The sequence below is a fragment of the Typopeltis vanoorti genome, chromosome 23, assembly GCF_054136105.1.
Source record: "Typopeltis vanoorti isolate ZY-2024b chromosome 23, IOZ_Tvanoo_1.0, whole genome shotgun sequence".
NCBI classification, from domain to species: Eukaryota; Metazoa; Arthropoda; class Arachnida; order Uropygi; family Thelyphonidae; genus Typopeltis; species Typopeltis vanoorti.
In genome coordinates, this window is record NC_143571.1 from 44082800 (window position 1) to 44104383 (window position 21584).

Here is a 21584-nt window from a genome sequence, read left to right on the forward strand (position 1 = left end):
TTTATGCTATGTGATAATGTGTAGTCCATATGTGCCATATATTGAAATTTATTCCTGTATTACTGAAATGAGAAGCAGAGAATTTTGTGTCAGAATAGTAAGAATTATGTAAGGGAATTGTTAAGTTATTTGTAAATGCCATTAAGCTGGCTAGTACATTACGAAATTTCCAGAAAGATAACAAGTAGTAATCCGGAATAATCGTGTATAATCTGTACGAGTCGAGCGTAGCGATGGAGGCTATACCTACGCGGAAAGTGACGTCAGAACAACTACCTGGAATAGGGTAACCTAACAGATTAGGGAGAGTGTAAAATTACCCAAGGGGCATGAACGATGGGGTTCGTGGGTAAAAAACACATCGAATAGAGGGCGCCCGAAAGGGTGAATAAAAGACGATGCAGGTAATATTACAGGGCTTTTTTCTTCTTCGGTTCCTGGATTCGAGTTTTAGGAGGTTTGTCGGGGAATTATTGAAAGAGCAGTGGGTCAACTACTGTGATGTCGGACGATGAGGCCTATTCTTGAGGAGAACGCTTGAGGATTTCCAAGCGAAGCTGATCGTGTTACGACGGCCTATGCAGAATCGACCTTCGAATAAAGTCCCATCGAGGAGAATGGAGAAAATTTCCTGCGGAGCAGCAGACAGCATGCCACAGTCTGGAAATGATTCAAAGAAAAGCGTAGTGCATTGCCAGGCGCAAAGACAGCCGATAACTATACAGTAAGGTAATCCAGATCTACATGAGATGGCGGCATGAAATCTGAAAGGATCCGGTAATGTAAAGAATTTCATTCTATGTTAAAAATCGCTTAGAAGAATAAGAAATTTGTGTATACTATAAACTAAGGATACTAATAGAGAACTTTTAAGTGAGAATTTGATTGAATTAGTTAAGACCACGTGGAACAAAGAAGAATTGTTGATAGGCAGTATTTTGATTGAGAATGGCTAGGCTTGACTAATGGAATTTAGAATTAAGATGGTTATTGATAGAGTATTAATGAAAGTGTTTAATGCATGTTCTATGAATAACTTGTGAAAGGAATTATATCCTAGTAGTGTTATGCTTACACTTAATCTTATCCTTTCGTAATTGAAGGATTTAGCTTACTCAAATTCATTGTTGTGATTTAGTATGAACCTTAACTTAGATTGAGTTTCGTTCTATTGAGTATTTGAATTTTCTTAACTGTAAATGTTTTATGCTTTTCCAATAAAAATGTTTTGTACCTTATACCTGAGTTTATGTTTGATTACGAATTCAAACCACCACTTATCAAATAGAACCTTTTGGCGGGAAGGAATTAGATATTATTGTTTAAGTGAGATTCAGGTCACGACTGCTAACTGAATCTGCACAGAGCTAGCGTAAGATCAATTATTGTGTGTATCCCTTTTGAATTTAGAATTGTTTCCCTGAACAAGAGTCTCTTCTTTTATAGGACATTGGCTGGCACAGCATAAAATAAATTTTGCCAATATCTGAAAAGGAAATAGTACTGAATTAATATTTTAAAGGCATAACAGTAGATTAGAAAGCAGGCTATTTAGAGGTGGAACAAGGTATAATATAGAGAAAAACAACAATGTAACACCTGGTCACAGAGTCAAATTATAGATGATTGGAATAGAGCTCTCACAGTTAGTGCTCGTGTAAAAAAAAATTAAACTGAAGAGAGAAATGTCTCTGCAATTTTCATTCTGAATGTGCTGGGGTTTAAAATTCATGCAAACATGCTTGGAAAAAAGGCTCATAAAAATTTACGGAAGAGAAATTTGGAGAACAAGTTGGATTCAGGCCAAATAGAGGTGCTGACAGGATCAGTTTCACTTTAAGGCAAATAGTTAAGAATTCATGGGAATATAACCAGAATCTCTGAATTTTATAGATCTGGAAAAGACATGCTACCAGGTACCAAGAGAAAAGATGTTCAAAATTCTACAAATTTTATGGTGTAAATCAGAAATAAAAATCAAAAATCAAATAATAAGTCACCTATAATTGAGTTATAAGTCAGCAGTTAGAAATGAAGGAGGTACAGGAAGATGGTTCTGTTGTGTCCCAATTTACGATTTCTACTCTAATCTTACAAATTCCTTTTATCTATATTCTTCTAACTTCTATGCCCGAGACTTTACCAAAACTTATACCAATATCTAAGTTATTGCTCCCCGTAGTACCCCTAATATTTGTATTTATACTGCGCATTTTGGGATATTTAGTTTAGGATATTACATACATAAACAAGGAGAAAGAACTCAAATATATCTGAAAGTGTAACTATAGCAGTCGTGACACTTAACTCGATTCTCAACTTAAATTTTCCGCGTGACTAAGTACAATATTTTCAAGTGGTTATCAACTGCACCATTTATGTTGTCATAAATAGGGAGAAAGTCAATCTAGAATATATCTCTTAGTATTTAAATATTATTGCAGTCGTAACTCTTAATCTCTTTCCTCAACATTAAATTTCCCGCGTGATTAGGTACGATGATTTTAAGCGGTGCATTGGATTGGCAACATCAGACAACTCTTTTATCATTGAACAAAAGATTTATTAAGTTTCTAAACATGGTACAATTCAAGTACTAAACTAAATTACTTATAGACTAACATTAAATTATTACAAGCAATATGGCTATTTGTGATTATGCCGCCATACACATTAATTCATAAATTCACCTGATGTGAACAAATTAGATCAATTCACACTATCTGATTATTCATACTGAAGTAGATTAACAAATCATTCACTGCTAACACATACTTGTGACATTTCAATTATTTTATACATTACATTAGGCATTCAATTCTTAGGATACGTAATTACTTAATTCACACTATTCCGTTATACCGTTATTTGCACTAACACACAATTATGTCATTTAAATATCTTGTGCAATATAACAGACATGCAAAAATACCTTAGGACTCTTAATCATTCACGAATCTTTAACACTAGTCAATCTACACATAACACATTCTATCATATACTAAAGTCCTAGTATAACTTCAACAGTTCTATATTGGAATCACGATACTTTTCACAGACAAATTTCTAGCTAACATAGGTTATGATTTACAGTACCTTTCTTGAGCTTTTCGTATGGGCCTTTATTCTTTTCGAAACGAACCTCTGGTATAACTTCTCGTAACTCTGGAATACTTTAATACACATATATTTGCTCTACTATTAGCAACGAGGACATCGATCTCTTTACAGCTTTCTGCTTTGCGTAGTTATCACTCGCGTCGAAACGAAGAAGATCCCTCCTTTTCTAGGACTCTATGGAAATTTTACCTTTGCTTCCTACTCAGGAAAACAGGAATCGAAATACCGCTCACTTTCGTTTCCGTGTTGTGACGAGGAGATATCACCCCTGTCGCCACTCAGGAAAACCCCGTGAACTTCACCGGAACCAAAACCAAACTCCAATGCCAAAAGCGATTATCCAAAAAAAGCTTCTTGGGGAAGGGGGGGTTACCAACCCTTTTATAGCTGCTCCCCTAACGGCACCTTTTCTTACTTCCTTTCTCCTCCTTCTACTTGTTTTTTAATCATCGACCAATTAGGGTGGCATTTTCCTGCCAAACGTCATTTGATCGGCAAGCCCGTTCTCAATGTTTCAATCCAGGGATCGGCCCTAAGCGATAGCCTTGCTTTTCTTGTGCTAGCCTGACTTAATCCCTTTCAAACTTTTTCTATGAATTCTACTTAATAACTTAATCTCTCACATAACGTATTTTATGACTCACCCCTTTCTACTTATTTACTTAACTCTCTCATTTTTAATCGTATTACAATATTAATCTATACTTTCATTTGTTAGCTACTTATTTAGTTAGAATTCCTTATTTTAAGTCATATTACAATATTAATACATTCCATCCTTTATCAGCTACTTTAACCACAACCTTTACGTTTTATACATTTAACTGGATGCAAGAAATTTTTCATTAAATAATTCATTTTTTTATGCAGGGGTTTTAATTTATTCTTCATGTTGCACCATGATGGCTGAGAATACTATATTCCTAAGATATCTGGTGTAACAGTTCGATGTTAAACCAGGTCCAAGAGAAGGATGCATGCTATCTCCAACATTATCCATCACACTTATGTGTATCATTTTATGAAGGAAAGTGGCATTAAACCTGATATCAAAATTGGAGCTATTACTGTCTCTCTCTCAGCACTATACTTTATGCAGATGATGTTATAATCTTAAATCAACCCAGTAATGTCTACAGAATTCCCCAACTAAATTGAATAACTGCTATAATGAATTTGTATAAAAATCAGCAATGGCAAGTAAAGGACTATGAAAATAGGTATAAACACTGAAAACATCAACTGCATCCTGAATGGAGACCATAACTAGTGAAACATTTCAACTCTTTAGGCACATTTTTTGTGAAGGTAACAAATTAAATTAAATATGGAAGTAGACGAGAGCATTAGCAAATGTGGTACTGTAGGAGGTTAAATGAATAAATTTATATGCAATTAAGGGTAAAATTATTGAAAACAAACTAGCTGTATATGTGCTAAGAACAGGGTTAGAAATAAAACACTTAAAGAGTGAAAATCTTAAATATGAGAGTTCAAGAAAGACTAAGAAAGTTAAAGAATGGCAAAACCATATTAAAAATGAGGACATAAGGAAGGTACTTGACAATGTTTACATTCAGGAAAGTGTGAACAAAGCTAATCTCAAGTGGTATGGTCACTTAAAAAAAAAAAATGGGTGAAGTGAGGTTAGTTGTAACAGATTTTTTTTAAGATAGCAGGAAAGAGACCCAAAGGAAGACCAAGAGACAAGACTAGATATTACTGGAGTCCTGACAGATTAATTTGGAGAAAAGTTATTGACAGAAAGTTAATGATGTATACTGTTCATGTAGTGCTATCATAATATCCTGCACACTGCCCATTGATAGTATTTATCAGGAATTTCATGATGTCTAAAAGAAGAGAAATTTTGTTTTAGAAAAGCTCACTCAAAAATCAAATCAACTGTTGATTTGATTTTTGATGCAAGAGAAATGATGTAGTGATGCTGGAAATTTGGGGAAAGGCTATTTATGGGATTTTTTTATTTTTATTTTTTTTTTTAATTTGGAAAAGCCTCTGAGTTCAACAGAAAAAAATTTGGTATAAAGCTGAGAAAAGAAGAAATAGTTATGATCAAGAATTTGCATGTTACATCTAAAAGCTATACAGGGGGTCCTCGACATGCGTCATTTGGACTTTACGGTGATAATCCCATAAATAATTAAAAAAATAAATTTTGACTTGAAGCAGTGTGACGTAAAATTCAAACGACGTGGGCGAACTTGTTTGTGAGCACGGCAGAAGAATACGTCATTATGCGCCATTTGTTTGGGAGAGGTGCCGTCGCTTGGGTCCCAGCATACACTCTTTGGGTACCGCATGCTTTGTTTACATCCATCTGCTCTCTCACTTTTGTGTTTGTGTTTTTTTGTGACTTTTTACCCTTCAATATGGCTCCCAAACGTAAGGCAGACTCTTCCGATGGCAGTGTGTTGAAGAAAAGGAAAGCCATTACATCAGAAGTGAAATTAGACATTATTAAAAGGGGGAAAAAGGCAAAATTAAAAGGGCAAGAAACGCCAACGAACATTGGCCGCGCATTGAACTTAAGTCGTACCACAGTCGGGACTATTATCATTGATAAAGTTCGCATCCTTGAACACGTGAAAGGATTGGCGCCCATGAGATCGACTGTGATTACGAAAAAACGTAGTAGGCTCATGATTGAGATGGAAAGGCTTCTTGTTCTTTGGCTGGAAGACCAGCATCAACGCCATATCCTAATTAGCCTCATGTTAATTCAAGAAAAGGCGAAAAGATTGTTTTAAGTTTGTTTTTTTATTACAGCTTCATTTTTGTTATTTTTCTGTACTATACAGTAATTATGTTCTCCCTTTCATTTTCCTATGGCCTAGTTCTGTTTCTTGATATATACGTATGACTTTAGGGTGTTTTAGGTTAGGTAAGTAACTTAGGCTATGGTAATTCCGACTTGCATCGAAAATCGCTTTATGTCAGTCCGTAGGAACGGATCTCCGACATAACTCGAGGACCCCCTGTATAGATAAAAAAAAGCTCACCGAGTGAATTACACTGTTCACTGTGATGATGAGTGGTGTACAGAAAAACGTCACTTAAGGCAATCAATTAACCCATTAATTAATGCATGCTAAGCAAAATCATGTTAAGTGAATACAATAAACAATAGAAATTATTATAATTCATCCATCAGTTAGCGTAAATTAAAAAAAAAATTATAAGTTTAGAGGATAAAATCATCAAAGTTAATAAAATCAACTGCTTAAATTTTTATCATGGGAGGTCCTTCTTAGGAAACACTAAGTCTATCATACCACTCCTTGAACTCAATGACCATTCTTGCTCTCGCCACTCTCTCACAGACAATGCATTCCACGGTTCAACCACCCTCTACAGAAAGAAACCACTACTCACCCACTTGTTCACAGCTTCCTTTCATAACTTTCAGGGATGGCCCCTTCTCGTCGTTCCTTCTCACTGTTCCACCAAGTGAAAGAACTCCCCAATGTCCACTCTGTAACTGCCTCTCAACAGTTTAAAAGTCTTGATCATATCACCTCTCCTTCTTCTATCCACCAAACTCTGCAGTCCACATTCCTTCAGCCAATCCTCATATCTCATATTGTACAGTCCTGAAACCATCTTTGTTATCCACCTCTGTACCCTTTCCACAATTAATTCATCGCCTTCAAATTCTGGGGACCAAATTTGAGAACAATAGTCCAAGTGTGGTCTGATCAGGCTCTTATACAACGGAATGACAACTCTTATCTCTGCTGGTCAGCATCCTTTTCAGTATTGCAGCAATCCTCTGGGTTGCACCACCTTTGCAATATGCTCCCTGAATTTCAGTTTTCCATCAATCATCAAAACCAGATCTCATCTCCCCTACTTATTGGAGGAGCTCAAACTAGTAGAGCTCCTCTAATCGAGTATGCAGCCTCCCATCGATGGATCCCAAACTTCAAGACTTGACATTTTGTTACATTAAACCTACACCCCCATTCATTTGCCCATCTGTCTAGTTTATTAAAATCCTCTTGCAGTGTTGACACATCTGCACTATTACTGATACCTTTCCCAGCTTTACATCATCTGTAAACAACTGAATATTCCCTTGCAATCCATTGACAATGTCATTAATATAAAGGTTGAACAATACAAGTCCCATTACTGAGCCCTGTGGAACCCCACTTGTAACCTTCTGCATCCTTGATATTGTCCCACCTCTCTCTGATACCTATCAAACAGCCAATCCTGAATCGAGTTGACTGACCTGACATTTAAACCCATGTGCTGCAACTTAAATATCAGCTAATCATGTGGCACCCTTTTTTAACAAATAAATTAAGTAAAGATGTTTGAAAATGCTTGACTTTCAAGCACTTTCATGCAATGAAAGTGCTTGAAATTGCATGACCTTGTCATGCAATTTACGATAGCTGGAGATCACTTTATCAAGATTTCAGCAGACTTTGAAACTTCGTTCCATATCAGGAACAAGAATTTTCTTTCTCTCAAGTTATTTTGCAAAAAGAACTTGAGCTTCTTAGTCATAACATTCTCTTCTAGCACGCACTCCTTATCTTCTTCTTCGTATATATGCTATTCTTCTATTTGAACTAAATCATTCTTACTTAACTGTTCTAAATGGGAATCGAGCAAGTTTTTCAGCTTTTTCTCGAACAAACTTACTTTTCTTCTCTTGTTATTACTGCCGCTTTCTTTATCAATCTCTTTCTTTTCCATATGTGGGGTTGAATATAATAAAGCTTTACGAATCTAAATTAAAGTAAAACGAAGGAAAAGTGATTGAGCAAGAGAACAGAGTTTGCAGTGCGCTTAAGATGATAGCTTCGAGTCAACTGCTGCGTGTCATCGGCCACCGCCCACTACAATGAGAAGTACCACCACTCGCTGCAGATTGGCAACAAAAAATTTTGCGTAACGTAAAATTTTGCATAACATAAAAAAATCGTGTTAACTGATTAATCACTCACTTAAAGTGGGAAATAATGTCATTTCACTCAATTGCACTAACTGATTATAGCACATATCGAATTCGCATTAAGCAAGGTTTTCCTGTACTAGATATAGTTAACAATAATAATGGAAAAACAATATTTTCAGATGCAGTGATTTGGGCAAATTCAGAAGAGCTACAAAAGGAAATGGTACAGTGTGACAAAGAACTACAGGTTACATATTTTAGCAAGAAGAGTGAGGTCATTGTTTTAAATTACAGAGAAAATACAAAAAGCTAGTGGTGTTACCCTCAGTGAGCAGTGTTGTGACGTTCTCTTCTTCATGTTCGAATCCGCCATCTTGTTATAAGTAACTTTCATCAAAAAAACAACTAATTGTAAACTGATCACCAATCCAAGGGTAGGGAAATTTCTATTATACTGCGCCACTCTATCCTTAGATTAGTCTATATAAAATAGTAGGATCAATTCATAGTTAGTTAGCAGTCTCCTCATTCATTCTGGCCGAAGTATTTGTTTTCCACTTGGGATTCCCGCAAGATTCGAATTTTTATGAACGGTGCAATAAAAAGGAATTCAGGCAAACACAATAATTAGATTAATAAAATAAAACATTTAATATAAGCTATATAACACATACATAAATTCTACTTCTAATTTCAAACAATAGAATCAAGTTAAACATTAGGTCAAGTCAATCACATTAGTTCAATCTTCCAAACCTTCACATACACTTTCTCAGTTTCTGAGTCACAAAGTTCCTACACTTAATTAAATATAATAGAACTTCCTATCTAATCAGTTTCCATGCATTTCTCAGCCATGCTATACCCTTAAAAAAAACACCGCAGACACTAATAGCTGTAAATATCTCTCAAGCAATTTTTATTTTCAATTCTCAATCTCGAAGAATTTCCACAGTTAAAGTTAGGTTAAACGTAGCGTAACCAACACTCAATTCTTCATGCATTGAAATAAATCAATATGACAGTCCTTACCAGAAATAGTTCCTAGTACATCAATTACGTTGTGAGTATACTTTCAAAATATATTTATTACACTTAAGAACACATCTATAAGACTTCTCCACAGTTATAACTAAAACACTATTAATCGCGCTTCACAACTCTAGATATCAACTGTAGGGTACTTTAATTATCCTTGTTACCACTCATTAACCAATTAAACACTGTGCAGTTCTCCTTAGGGAAAGTTAGAAATAAGTCACAATTCTAGACTAACTGGATTTATTCAGAATTCTTCATTGAACGTCCAGTTTTTTATATTATCCGATTACGGCATTAATTTCTTTTTATTATTACTGCTGACTTCACCTTCAGCTAACTATAAGATTCGCTTCGTCCTTGCTCGCTTGTAAATATTATCCCTTTTAACTTCTGCCCTCGAGAACCTTTCATTTACTTCCACCTCTCTAGTTTGTACCCTTGCTTCTTTTCGCTTCAAAAATTCCGTCTCAACTCCCTTGTTACCTTTTATTTTTTCTCTTCTCTCCTTATCCCAGCTCACGCTCTGTTCCACTCGCGCTCGTTTACTTCATGCGTTTCCATGACAACAAATAAACGTAAACATTTTCGTTAATGTTACATAAGGCTATACCACTACATTGAGGTTAATAAAAACACAATAAATAGAATATTAGAGCTACTTAATCAACTCTTTCATTTCGTATACAGATAACTATAATAATATTCACGTTACAATATATATATAAGTTACAATAAATTATAGACATATTGTTTAATTAATTAATAGCTGATTAAATTCAGAATAAACACTTAAATAATAATTCTTAAATAAGGATTAATAAATAACTTTTATACAAGTCATGATTAATATATAATAATGTTAAATGTGAATGAAAAAACAAAATACACAACATAGTTTCATTCACAGTTTAACAGCAGTAAATCTTGAAGAGTAGTGAAAAACTTCACTACTCTTCAAGATATTTGGGAAGTATACTTTCCAGTTTAGAACAGGAGGTGTTGAGGACAATGATTTGGCAGTGTAAGTAGTCTACTTCGAGACAGTGAGATCCTTGCATGAAATACTTGCAATAATACATGAAATAATTAATGAAATACTTGCACTTCCACTGAAGTGCAAGTATTTCATCAGTGGAAGTTACTTTTTGCCAATTTTCTCTTATGCAGCAAAGACATTGGAGACTGAAAAAAGACAATGCTAGAATAGAAGTAATGGAAATTAGTTTTAAGGACAATGGTGACTATAAACAAGGAAATATAGAATAAGAAACGAGGGCATTAGGAATGCACTGGGAATAGAAAGTGTTAAAGAAATGCTTGTGCACTCTCAATTGAAGTGTGGTTTGCATGCATAAGAATGAATTTAGAAAGAATGTGAGAAATGAATTTCCATGAAAATTCATTGAAAACAGTTAATTGAAAGACAGTTTACCAAATGGCAATTCATCAAATAAATAAATCTAAAAAGCAATTCATTGAACAATAATTTAATGAATAGCAATTCACCACATGACAATTAGTCAAAAATGCAATTGATCAAAGAAACAATTCACCAATAAATTTTCAATGAATTCTTTCATAATTCACTGAAAGAATAACTTTGTTACAAACTATTGTTCAAAAGTGTTCAATAACAATACCTTATGGTACTCAAGATAAAGATAACATGTGCAAGTGGTCATTGAAATGTGCTAATTATTTTGTTGCATTTTAGAACATTTTATGTACTGCTCATTGTGTAAATAGTGATCTATCTCTAGACAACAAATTTTGTTCTACCTAATTTTATCACAACCACAATAGTCACATTGAAATTAAAACTGAAAAATCTGAATATATATCTTAACTGCAAAATTTCATTAAACGGTCATCAAGCCAGAGAGGAATTATTAATATCATTTTGAAAACTTCTTTACAAAAATGTTAATAAATAAGTGATCCAGCTGGAACTAAAACTAATCACACAGACAATGTCTATAAATTCCACTACGTCAAAGACTTATTGTAATACATAATTTCAGCAGGTTGTTCTTCTGTAACCCAGAATATAGTTGAAATGAAAACTGGAACAATTCAAAAAATTTCAAATACCAAACTGAGTAATATTTATCCCCATAATAATTGCTATACTGATATCACATAATACTACTAGTAATAATAATAGAGCCACATTAGTTCAGGCTGTATAAATGAAGCATTCTGGTTAGAAAGACCTGGATTTAAATCCTAACTATGACATAAATAATTTTTATAAGTGCTCTTCAACCGAAGGTGAGTTAGTAGGCCTAATATGGAGTTGGCAGGATTTTTCCTCTGGGAAACAGGAAAATTATCATCATCTGAGACCTCCAAGTAGGCAAGAACTCATCGAGAGAAGCAATAAATTGCCCAAACCAGCTGTCATACCTTCCCTTAAATTCATTCACACTAGATGCAAACTATTCACTCTCACTGCTCTGTGAGAGGAAAAATCTAGCTCTTACCCCTTTCATTACTGCAAACAAGCTTAACTTCCATGGATGCCCCATGTTCTCTACTCATCTTCCATATAATGAAAAATTTCATCAGACGATATCCTGTAACATCCATTCAGAAGTTTACAGATAGTCTCCTTTTTTTTCATATTTACTTATTATTTCCTGTATAATTCACCAACCAAATCATATCACCCCTTTTTTTCTTGTTAACCAGAGTCTGTAATTCACATGCTCATAATCTAAATCACATAATCCAGATATAATCTTTGTAACTCTTCTTCACACCCTTTCTACAGCTTCTTTATCCTTGGAACCTGAGAAATCAAATCCGTGCACAATAGTCCAAATGTGGCCTTAGAAAGAAGCAAAATGACTTGTTTATCCTTACATGTCAAGGTTCGCTTCAACATTGCAATTATTCCTAAGTTGCATTTACAACTTTTGTTTTGTGACATTTGAACTTCAAATTCCTATCCACCATTATGCCAAGATCCCTAGCCTCATCAGTTTCTTGTATCATAACCCTGCTAATATATACCGTTGGAAATCTCATCACACCAAAGTGCATAACTTTACAATTACTAACATTAAACAAACAGCAATTTTCTTTTGCCCAAATTTCCAGCCTATTCATATCATTTTGTAAGTGCTGGATATCAGTAGCATCCCTGATTGCCCTACCTCTCTTCGCATCATTGACACAAACAATTGCACATCTCCCGTTAGACCTTTCCTAAAATCATTAATGTGTATCTTGAACAATAATGGCCCAAGGACTGAACCCTGAAATACACCACTGGTCACCTCAAATCTGGCAGATTTCATATGCATCATACACAACTTTTGATATGTTTGTCAACCATCTACTGATCTAAGTCAAGAATTTATATTCCAATCTCTATTCTTCAGTTTATGCAACAACAGCCTTTCATGTGGTATCCTATCAAATGCCTTAGCAAAATCCAACATTGCCATAATTTATCCATTCCCTTTATCAAACTTAGCCATAGCATTTTATAAAATATGAGAAAATTGCTAAAACATGACCTTCCTTTAGTGAACTCATGCAGCTCCTTGCAAAGTATAGCTTGTTTCTCTACTAATTTCTGTATGCAAGTTCTTACCATCTTATCTAAAATCTTCACCACCACACCAGAGATACTATTAGGTAGGTAGTTAGACACATTGGTTTTTGCATCACTCCTGTACAATGGAATTTTTATACATTCCTTCCATTCCTGTGGTATCATTCCTGAGCTGAGACTCAAGTTATGCATGCATGCGAAAGGCTTAGCCAATTTGGTTGAATATTCCTTTAGTAAACATGCTGATATTCCTATCTCTATTGACAAATTATTATCCAGGTTAAAGCAACAGCTCTTCAATCTCATTTTAATGCACCTCTAATTCTTCATCCCACGTAGCAGCAGCATTGTGCACCATGTTACGTACATCTGGTTGATATATCTTAGCAAAGTGAGCACTCATTAACTGAACAATCTCATTGGCTTCTGACACTAGAGTACCATCTGCATTCAGTCAAGTTATTCTTCCACATTCACTCTTTCTTTTGCTTGCAGCATAACAATAAATTCTTAGGGAGCTTTTCTCCTATGTTTCAAGCAAGAAGAAAAATAATTATGGCAGGTTGATGCTGGTGAATAAATATGGCAGCAGAGTAATCATAGCAAATGATATAATGGAATTATTTAACAAATACTTCTTCAGTGTATATCATAGTGGTGTCAATGATGCTATGCAACATGTAAAAAGGAGGCAAGAATTAAGAGAATTAAAAGGTGAAAGAATCGGGTGTATCAAGTGTTCCTTGGGTTAGATGTTAATAAGGCTATAGGAATGGACGACATATCACCACATATTTTTAAAGAATGTGCAAAAGAGTTAGCCATACCCTTATCCTGGTTATTTAATGAAAGACTTCCAGTGGGGAATGTTCCTAAGGAGTGGAAAGAAGACAAAATAATACCTCTCCACAAGCATTGTTCGAAAATAGACTGTTCCAATTATAGACCGGCCCGAATATCTGCAGTTGTGATCAAAGTGTTGGAAAGTGTTGGTTAGAAACAGAATACAGGACTGGTTGATGGAGATTCTCTATGATGGTCAGCAAGAGTTTGTGAATGGCATGTCATGTTTATCAGCACGTGTGTTAAAAGAGTGTTCAGCTGAACTGGCCATTCCTTTGACCAGGCTGTTTAATATCAGTCTCAGAACAGGAAAGATTCCACAGGAATGGAAAGAATGCAATATAATTCCATTGCACAAGGGTGGTGCGAAGACCGATGTATCCAACTCTCAACAAATTAGTATCTAAGGGGTGGTGGTGGTGAAGATTTTGGAAAAATTGGTCAGGGCTCGCATTTAGAAATGAATTGACAATGAATCTCTACTTGGCAATGTGCAACATGGGTTTACTAAGGGAAGATCATGTTTTAGCAACTTGCTCACATTGTATAACAATGTTACCATTGAACTAGACAAGGGGAATGGATACACTATGATACTTTTGACAGAATACAGCATGGTAGACTGTTGCATAATTGGAGAATATGGGTTTGGGTTATAGAATATTAGCATGGATAAAAGGATGGCTGACTGACAGATATCAAAAAAGTGTAAGATAATTAGTGGTGTACCACAAGGATCAGTGCTTGGTCCACTGTTATTCAAGTTATACATTAATGATATTGGGAAGGATTTGACAAGCAACATACAGCTATTTGTGATGATGCAAAGATAGGTAGGGTAATTAGGAATGCTGCTGATACACAGTTTTTGCAGAATGATTTGAGTAGGCTGGAACTGTGGGCACGGGAAAATGGATATCAGCTGAATGTCAGCAAATGTAAAGTCATTCACTTCAGCGTGATTAGATATCCAATGTTGTATTATATTGATGGGAATATACTAGAAGAAACTGATGAGGGCTAGGATTTTGGAGTGTTAGTAGATAGGAAGTTGAAGTTCAGCCCCCCCCCAGGTAGCAAAGATGCAAATACAACTCAAAAGATAATTGCAATGCTGAAACAAACATTAACATGTAAAGATAAGGATGTTATTTTGCCTCTTTACAAGGCCTTGATAAGACCTCAATTGGACTATTGTGCACAGATCTGGTCACCTGGCTTCCATTGTGATTCTGATATACTGGAGAGAGACAGAGAGAGAGTGTGCAAAGGAGAGTGTTAAAAATGATATCAGGATTATGGACTACTAATTATGAAGACAGATTCATAATTTGTAGACTGCAGACACTAGCAAACAGGAGAAAGAGGGGTGATATGATTGAGACTTTCAAACTTCTGAAAGGGTCATGTAGGATTTCAATTGATGGAATTTTCCAATTTATGGAGGTTGGGAAAAGGACAAAAGGGCATCCTTGGAAGCTAAGAATGAATGCTGCTAAGAAGGGGATGAGGGCTAGATTTTTCTCTCACAGGGTAGTGCATGATTGGAATGGATTGCCATTAGATGTTGTGAGTGCAAGCAGTGTGAATGAATTCAAGAATAAGTATGATAGCTGGTGCGTGTAGTATGTGGCCTCCCTCGTTCAGTCCCTGACTTCCTAGAGGTCTCTCTTAATAATAATATTTTGCAATTATTTAAGTTCCTTGGTTTAAGGTGAAACTCCTGTGAATTCTTGATTTGAATTACAGAAGACTCTGGTGCAATTCAGAAAGAGGACATAAAGGCCTTCCTGAAAAAAAGAAACAAAACTAACTCGAGACACTTTTTTTAAAAAAATTATGCCATCAATCCAGAGAGAAATATCCATCTAAAATCTATAGCAAGGAAAGTTTCAAGTATAGCTATACCTTACACCAGTGTTTTCCAGATTTTCAGCACTTGAGTAGCCCCCTTGAAAATTTTTAGTAATGCTAACATACCCCTCTCCAGTAAATGAGATGCAGGGAAAGTTATATTTCATATTTCATTCAAACACAAATAATTATATAAAAGTATTTATTTTTTTAACATTTGTATTATAATAAACAACAAAGATGTGAATTTTTTAAAATTATTAAATATATTTCAAGTTATACAAATCCAATATACATATATATCATTAACATAAATTATAAAATTTAAACTTTTGATAACAAAAAAAAAGTTTAATGACTGAATGAAACTATTCCGGTTGGGAAGTGGGAAGAGATTAGTTTGGTGAAATCTGGTTCTATATTTGTTATTTTTACTCATAATGGGCTCTATGAAGACTGTGTGTGTGTGTGTGTGTGAGAGAGAGAGAGAGAGAGAGAGAGAGAGAGAGAGAGAGAGAGAGAGAGAATTACTGAACACCATTACAGTTTAAGATATGAATGTTTCCAAAATTTAGTAATTCCAGCCATCTGATTCAACCTATATGAATTTAAATTTTTTATGCACACAGTTTGCACCATGCATTTCCATTTTTTTGTAATTTAATTTTTAGATATTAATGTTTATTTTATTATTATTATTATTACATGACAACTCCAGGGAGTCCAAAGACTCATTGAGGGAGGGTACCTACTCTACAACTGTCTCCACCACTCAATCCAGCAACAACACAATTTATTTATTTATTTATTTATTCATATGGAGTTCCTTCCGTTTTCTCCCCTGTCCCTATTGGGACGAGTTGAGCCCCCATATGGGGGGGTTAAGTATTTATGGCTGTAGATCCGTGTGTGTGTTCACGGGGCCGGTTTGCCTGCTTGCAGAATGAAAAACCACAGGTAAACTGGGGGAAAAAACAACCCTGCTGTCCACGCCCAAGACCGGCTAACTTGGCTATGGCTGAGGAAGATCCTTAAGCTCCTCATGTTGGCGACGGGAATCGAACCTACGACACTCCTTCCCCGGGCATATGGTTGCGAAGCGCAAAGCCACTAGGCTAACCACGTGGACAAACAACACAATGAATCGCAACTACCATCATCATCTGCACCCAACGCCATCTACCACCACTAGTATTTTCACAGACAATCGCAAACATCCATGCCCACGGTGGGATTCGAACCCGCAACCTTTTGGTTGGAGAGCAGATATGCTAACCGCTCAGCCAACCAGGCCAGCTTGTTATTATTTTTTTATTATTATTTATTTATTTTTGTGAGCTCATACATGAGAGGTTGATTGATCAACCTATAGAAAATTAGTACCATATTTATCTGCGAAAAATTTTATGGGGGGAGGGGGTAATCAAAATTAAATAAAGTGCTCGTAGCCCCTAAAGACCTTTCACATACCTCCAGAGGTACATATACAACACTTTGGAAAACACTGCCTTACACCATTAGAAGTAAACAGTTTTGTTCATTTAAAAAAAAAAAGTATATCCAACAAGCAAATGATATCCATAAAGAATAACAATATAGAACATTACGATCTTTAACAGAAGACTGTATTAATGATTAACAAAATAGAACATGACAATCTTTAATACAGCCTTCTATTAAAAATTGTAATGTTCTATATTGTTATTCTTTTTTTAATATGAGTTTTTTTTAACATTGGTTGGAGATTAGATAAACCAGCCAAAGGGCTGAGGATTCCAGTGTGAAATTACTGCCTGTATGCACTGGAAGCCTGGAGTGTCTTGAAAAAGTTATGTGACTGTTCCCAAGCAGTTTCCAGTTTACTAAATATTTAGCCTACAGACAGAAATAATGTATGTTAAGTTTACTACTTGTTGTGATTAGGATTTACATGGGGGAGTGGGGGAGTAACACTCAATCACTGCTTACAGAGGACACACACAAGGATAGAAATGTTAGAGGTTAATTATATATATACAGGTAACCCTCATATAACGCGGATGTTAGGTTCATAGAAACGCCGCATTCTATAAATCGCGTTATACGACACTTAGATCACATAGAAAAAGTAGAGCTGGGTTCCGAAATCGTTTTTCAACAACAATGACATATCCAACAAAAACAATATTTTTCTTTAATTCAGGTAATTCATGTAAGTTAAGAAAACCTAAACTATGAGACAAATACGTAGTATAAAATTATAAAACTTACATATTGTACATACATTTCATTGCACATAATGCATAAATGTTTTAGACAAAATAAAATAAAGTGCATATTTTAAGTGTCATCACTGTCTTCAGAAACAGCATTTCATAATGTTCTTTAAGTGGCCAGAGGTCATCACCACTTGAAATCTCTTGGACATCATTTGCATAATTCTCATTGCATACTTCGGCTGGTTCAGTCATCAAGAAGTCAGTAATAAGACTTTGCTTTCCACTATGCTGCAATTTTTTATTAAGTTCATAATATGGAACTAAACAAATATCCAATTGTCTCTTGAATTTTCCCGAGCGCTCCATGGAGGGATCATTATCCGTAAAATAACTTCCTAACTTTCTTGACAAGTCCAATCCTTCTGCTAATTTCTTTAAACTGAATTCTTTAATGGATTCATCACAATCAGAATCTTCGGCAGAACTTTCCCTGCCATTTGGTTCAACGCCATCTATTAATTGTACAGTTCCTCCTCATTTAAATCTGTTTCTCCATCAATTAATTCACAAATTTCATTTTCAACCATATTGCAAAAGCCCTCTCCACCAAAAATGTGTGCAACGTTTATTATACGACGTAGCTCGACATCCACTGGAGGTACGAAATTTTGTTCCAGAATGGCTTCAGACCATATTTTTTTTCCAGCAAGCATTCGGCGTAGAGGGTTGTAATTCCTTAATGGACAGAGAAATAATTTTTACACAATTCAATGTTGAAAACTCTTTCCATGCTTGAGGCAGTGTCATGTTTAGATTAGATTCCATTTTTTACAAAATTAATTGAAATGTTCGTCGAATATAATATGACTTAAATGTTGATATTATTCCTTGGTTGAATAAGTGAAGTAGTATTAGGTGGCAAAAAAGTTATTTTAATATTCGGATGGCTTAAATTTGTTGGGTGGCCTGGTGCATTATCTAAAATTAGTAGAATTTCAAAGTCCATATTCTTTTTCTTGGTGTAACTTTCTACATCGGGTACAAAACAATTGAAAAACCAATTTTCAAACATGCTAGCTGTAACCCATACCTTTTTGTTGGCCGGCAAATAAACAGGTAGGGTGGACTTGTCGAGCCGTTTCATCGCACAAGGATTTGCGGATCGGTTAATAAACATTGGTTCTGTCATGTAATCACCTGATGCATTACTACAAAACAGTAGAGTAATTCTATCTTTGGAAACTTTGAATCCAGGAGCTGATCTTTCATTTTGGCATTTTTTTCCAATATAACCCAGATTCATCCGCATTGAACACCTGGTCTGCACTGTAACCACCTTCTTTAATGATTTTTAAAAGTTCTGCTGGGTATTTCCAGGCAGCTTCAATGTCTGCTGATGTTGATTCTCCCTGGATTTTAAGATTATACAAAGAAAACCGCTTTTTAAAGTTTTCAAACCTACCCTTACTGGCACAAAATCCATGCTGAGAAATTTCTTCTGAAGAATCTTGATCGAGTTCTTTTAAATGTTTATAAACTTTGAGAGCTTTTTGCTTATAAGGTGTCCATCCAAAGGAATTTTCTTTTGAGTGCAATCTTCTGTCCAAATCATTAGAGATTTCTCAATTTTTTCTATTAGAATATCATGAACAAGAGCAACGCACTTTGCACTTACCGTTGACCCAGCAATAACACTTTCTTGGATTTTATGTTCATTTTGTTTGATTGTTCGAATTATTGATTCATTTAAATTCAGCATCCTTGCAACAACTCCTGGTTTTTCTCCAATTTTCAGCCAATCCAAGATTTAAATTTTTTCTTCGAGAGAAATGAATTTCCTCTTCAATGTTGGTTTTTTCCCCTTTCATTGCAATTTTAGTGGCCATTACAAGAAAAATAAACTTTTACATAAAAAAAGCATTACATATGTATGTAACTCACCAGAAAATAAACCGCTCAGCTTGAGAATAACACACCTGTGATTTTAAATGCACTTTCCTGGCAGAAAACGAAGACAATTTTCAACAATAAACACTTTATACAGTAAACCCTAGATGGCAAACCTGTGGCACTCGTGTGAGAGGTGGCATGTCTGAGAATTTTGCTGGCATGTTCAACGATTTACAGGTGATATTCTTTTATATGCTTATAAATCATTCAAGTTTTATTTTTTTAATTGTTACAATATGCACAAGCTGAATTTTGTTTTACAAAAGACAGCAGCTATAAAGACATGCATATGATTGGTGCAGTATTAACAGAAGATCACGCGACCCAAAGACAAAAGCAACCGACAAGTCTTGAGCTGAAATGCTAATTCTCTTCAATGGATTTCCATATTTCTGAAACTGTCATAACAACATTCACTATTAGTTTTAACGCATTCACAACAGGGTGTCATTTATCGTTCTGATGGAACTTCTCATTATACAGATTGGCTCAACTTACACAAACGTTTCAACCCTTGGTTGAATTTTATGGCTTCTTGGTAGGCGAACTTACACATTCATTATATGCTATGTTTCACTTCTTGGTAGTCTTTTATTTTAAGTTAGCCTTTGTGATCTGTCATAATGACATCAAGAATTTCAAATGCAATAAAACAAACACTTATTTCATAATTGAAAAATTGGACAATAGTTTTTAGTTAGATACAGTGTTTCGGTGCAACATATGGTTTTGCTTAAGTCTATACAGCATAGTTTATGTGAGAGGGGACATGTGATTTATTAGTTAGCGCCGTTTTTATTCCATCTGTCTCTAATTGCACTATTTGTTGAGAATGACACAGACTGCAAAAGCCTCAGTACAGTACCTTATTCAGTGATACAATAAAACCAAATTCAATACTTATAACTACTTGAGCGATATGGGAAGACACAAATTTAATGAAGATAAAATTTGATTTTTAAGTCCCATGGTGAAAAATATGAAAAAAAAAAAAATAAATAAAAGGGTTACTAGAAATTGAAGACCGCGTTATATTGAAACCACATTGAACAAGGGATACTACAATTTGTAGACCGTGTTATATTGAAACCGCATTGTATAAGTACCGCATTATATGAGGGTTACCTGTATATATATATATATATATATATATATATATATATTTTATATATCCATGATTAGAGTTTATTTATTTTTATGCTTTTTGGTGATTTCTTAAATAAAGGATATGGTGTGATAAGAGAAACATCACTCACATTTCTAGCCAAACCACAGTGCAACTATAATCATGAATGCTCAGAATACAAATATTTTCATAGGGAAATGGAATTATTAGATAAACAACTTCTTTCACAACCAAGGTCTTTAATGTTTCTTCTTTGCAATAATATTGTAACTCTTAAAAAGTATTACCTGTTATCGTGTATTCATACACGGTACCAGCCACATCTATAACACTATAAGAAGCTTGACTATGTTTCCTATAGTGAATGCGATAGCCAATAATCACTCCTCTTGCTTTATCACTTGATAACTCTTCCCAATACACATGTAATGTTGTAGGACTAAGACTGGATAATGTAACAGATGGTGCTTCCAGGGGTACTAAAAGAATCATTGAAAATATTCTTCAGATTAATGACAATTTTTAAAATAAAAATAATGCCTTGTATCTTGAAAAAGAAAGGTATAAATATTTATAATAATTTCTGTTTGAAAACAACAAAATGACTAAATGACTTAAGTCTCATTTTCTAATTACCTCCTCTACAGGAGGTAATACAATTTAATTTAAACTTGAAGTAAGAAATCCAAGAAAGTGTGCTGCACCTCCATTAATAATTTACTATCATAAAAACCAATTCATATGAACAGCAATCATTTTAATTAAACAGTGCAAATGGTTTTGTAGATAACTAGACCTGCCATCACAGGGTTCTCTGAAGAAATACTATTAAAGTCATTTTCAAAAGTCAGTTTCTATATGAAATGTGTTAAAAAGAGATCTACAAAACTCTTCCAAATAAACCTGACCTGAAGAGATGTGATAATCATCAAGTTTTCTCATTTTTTGCATCCATGT

The 21584-nt window shown here is 34.8% G+C and overlaps 1 protein-coding gene across 1 annotated transcript in view; it reads right to left on the minus strand.

Annotated features, from left to right (window-relative positions):
* The window catches only part of LOC150093808 (protogenin-like), a 497946-nt gene that overhangs the window by 249274 nt on the left and 227088 nt on the right, over nucleotides 1–21584 (minus strand). Inside the window, exon 11 of the mRNA XM_090412521.1 lies at nucleotides 20915–21106. Coding sequence (XP_090268647.1) covers nucleotides 20915–21106 — 192 coding nt within the window. The remainder of the gene's footprint in view (nucleotides 1–20914; nucleotides 21107–21584) is intronic.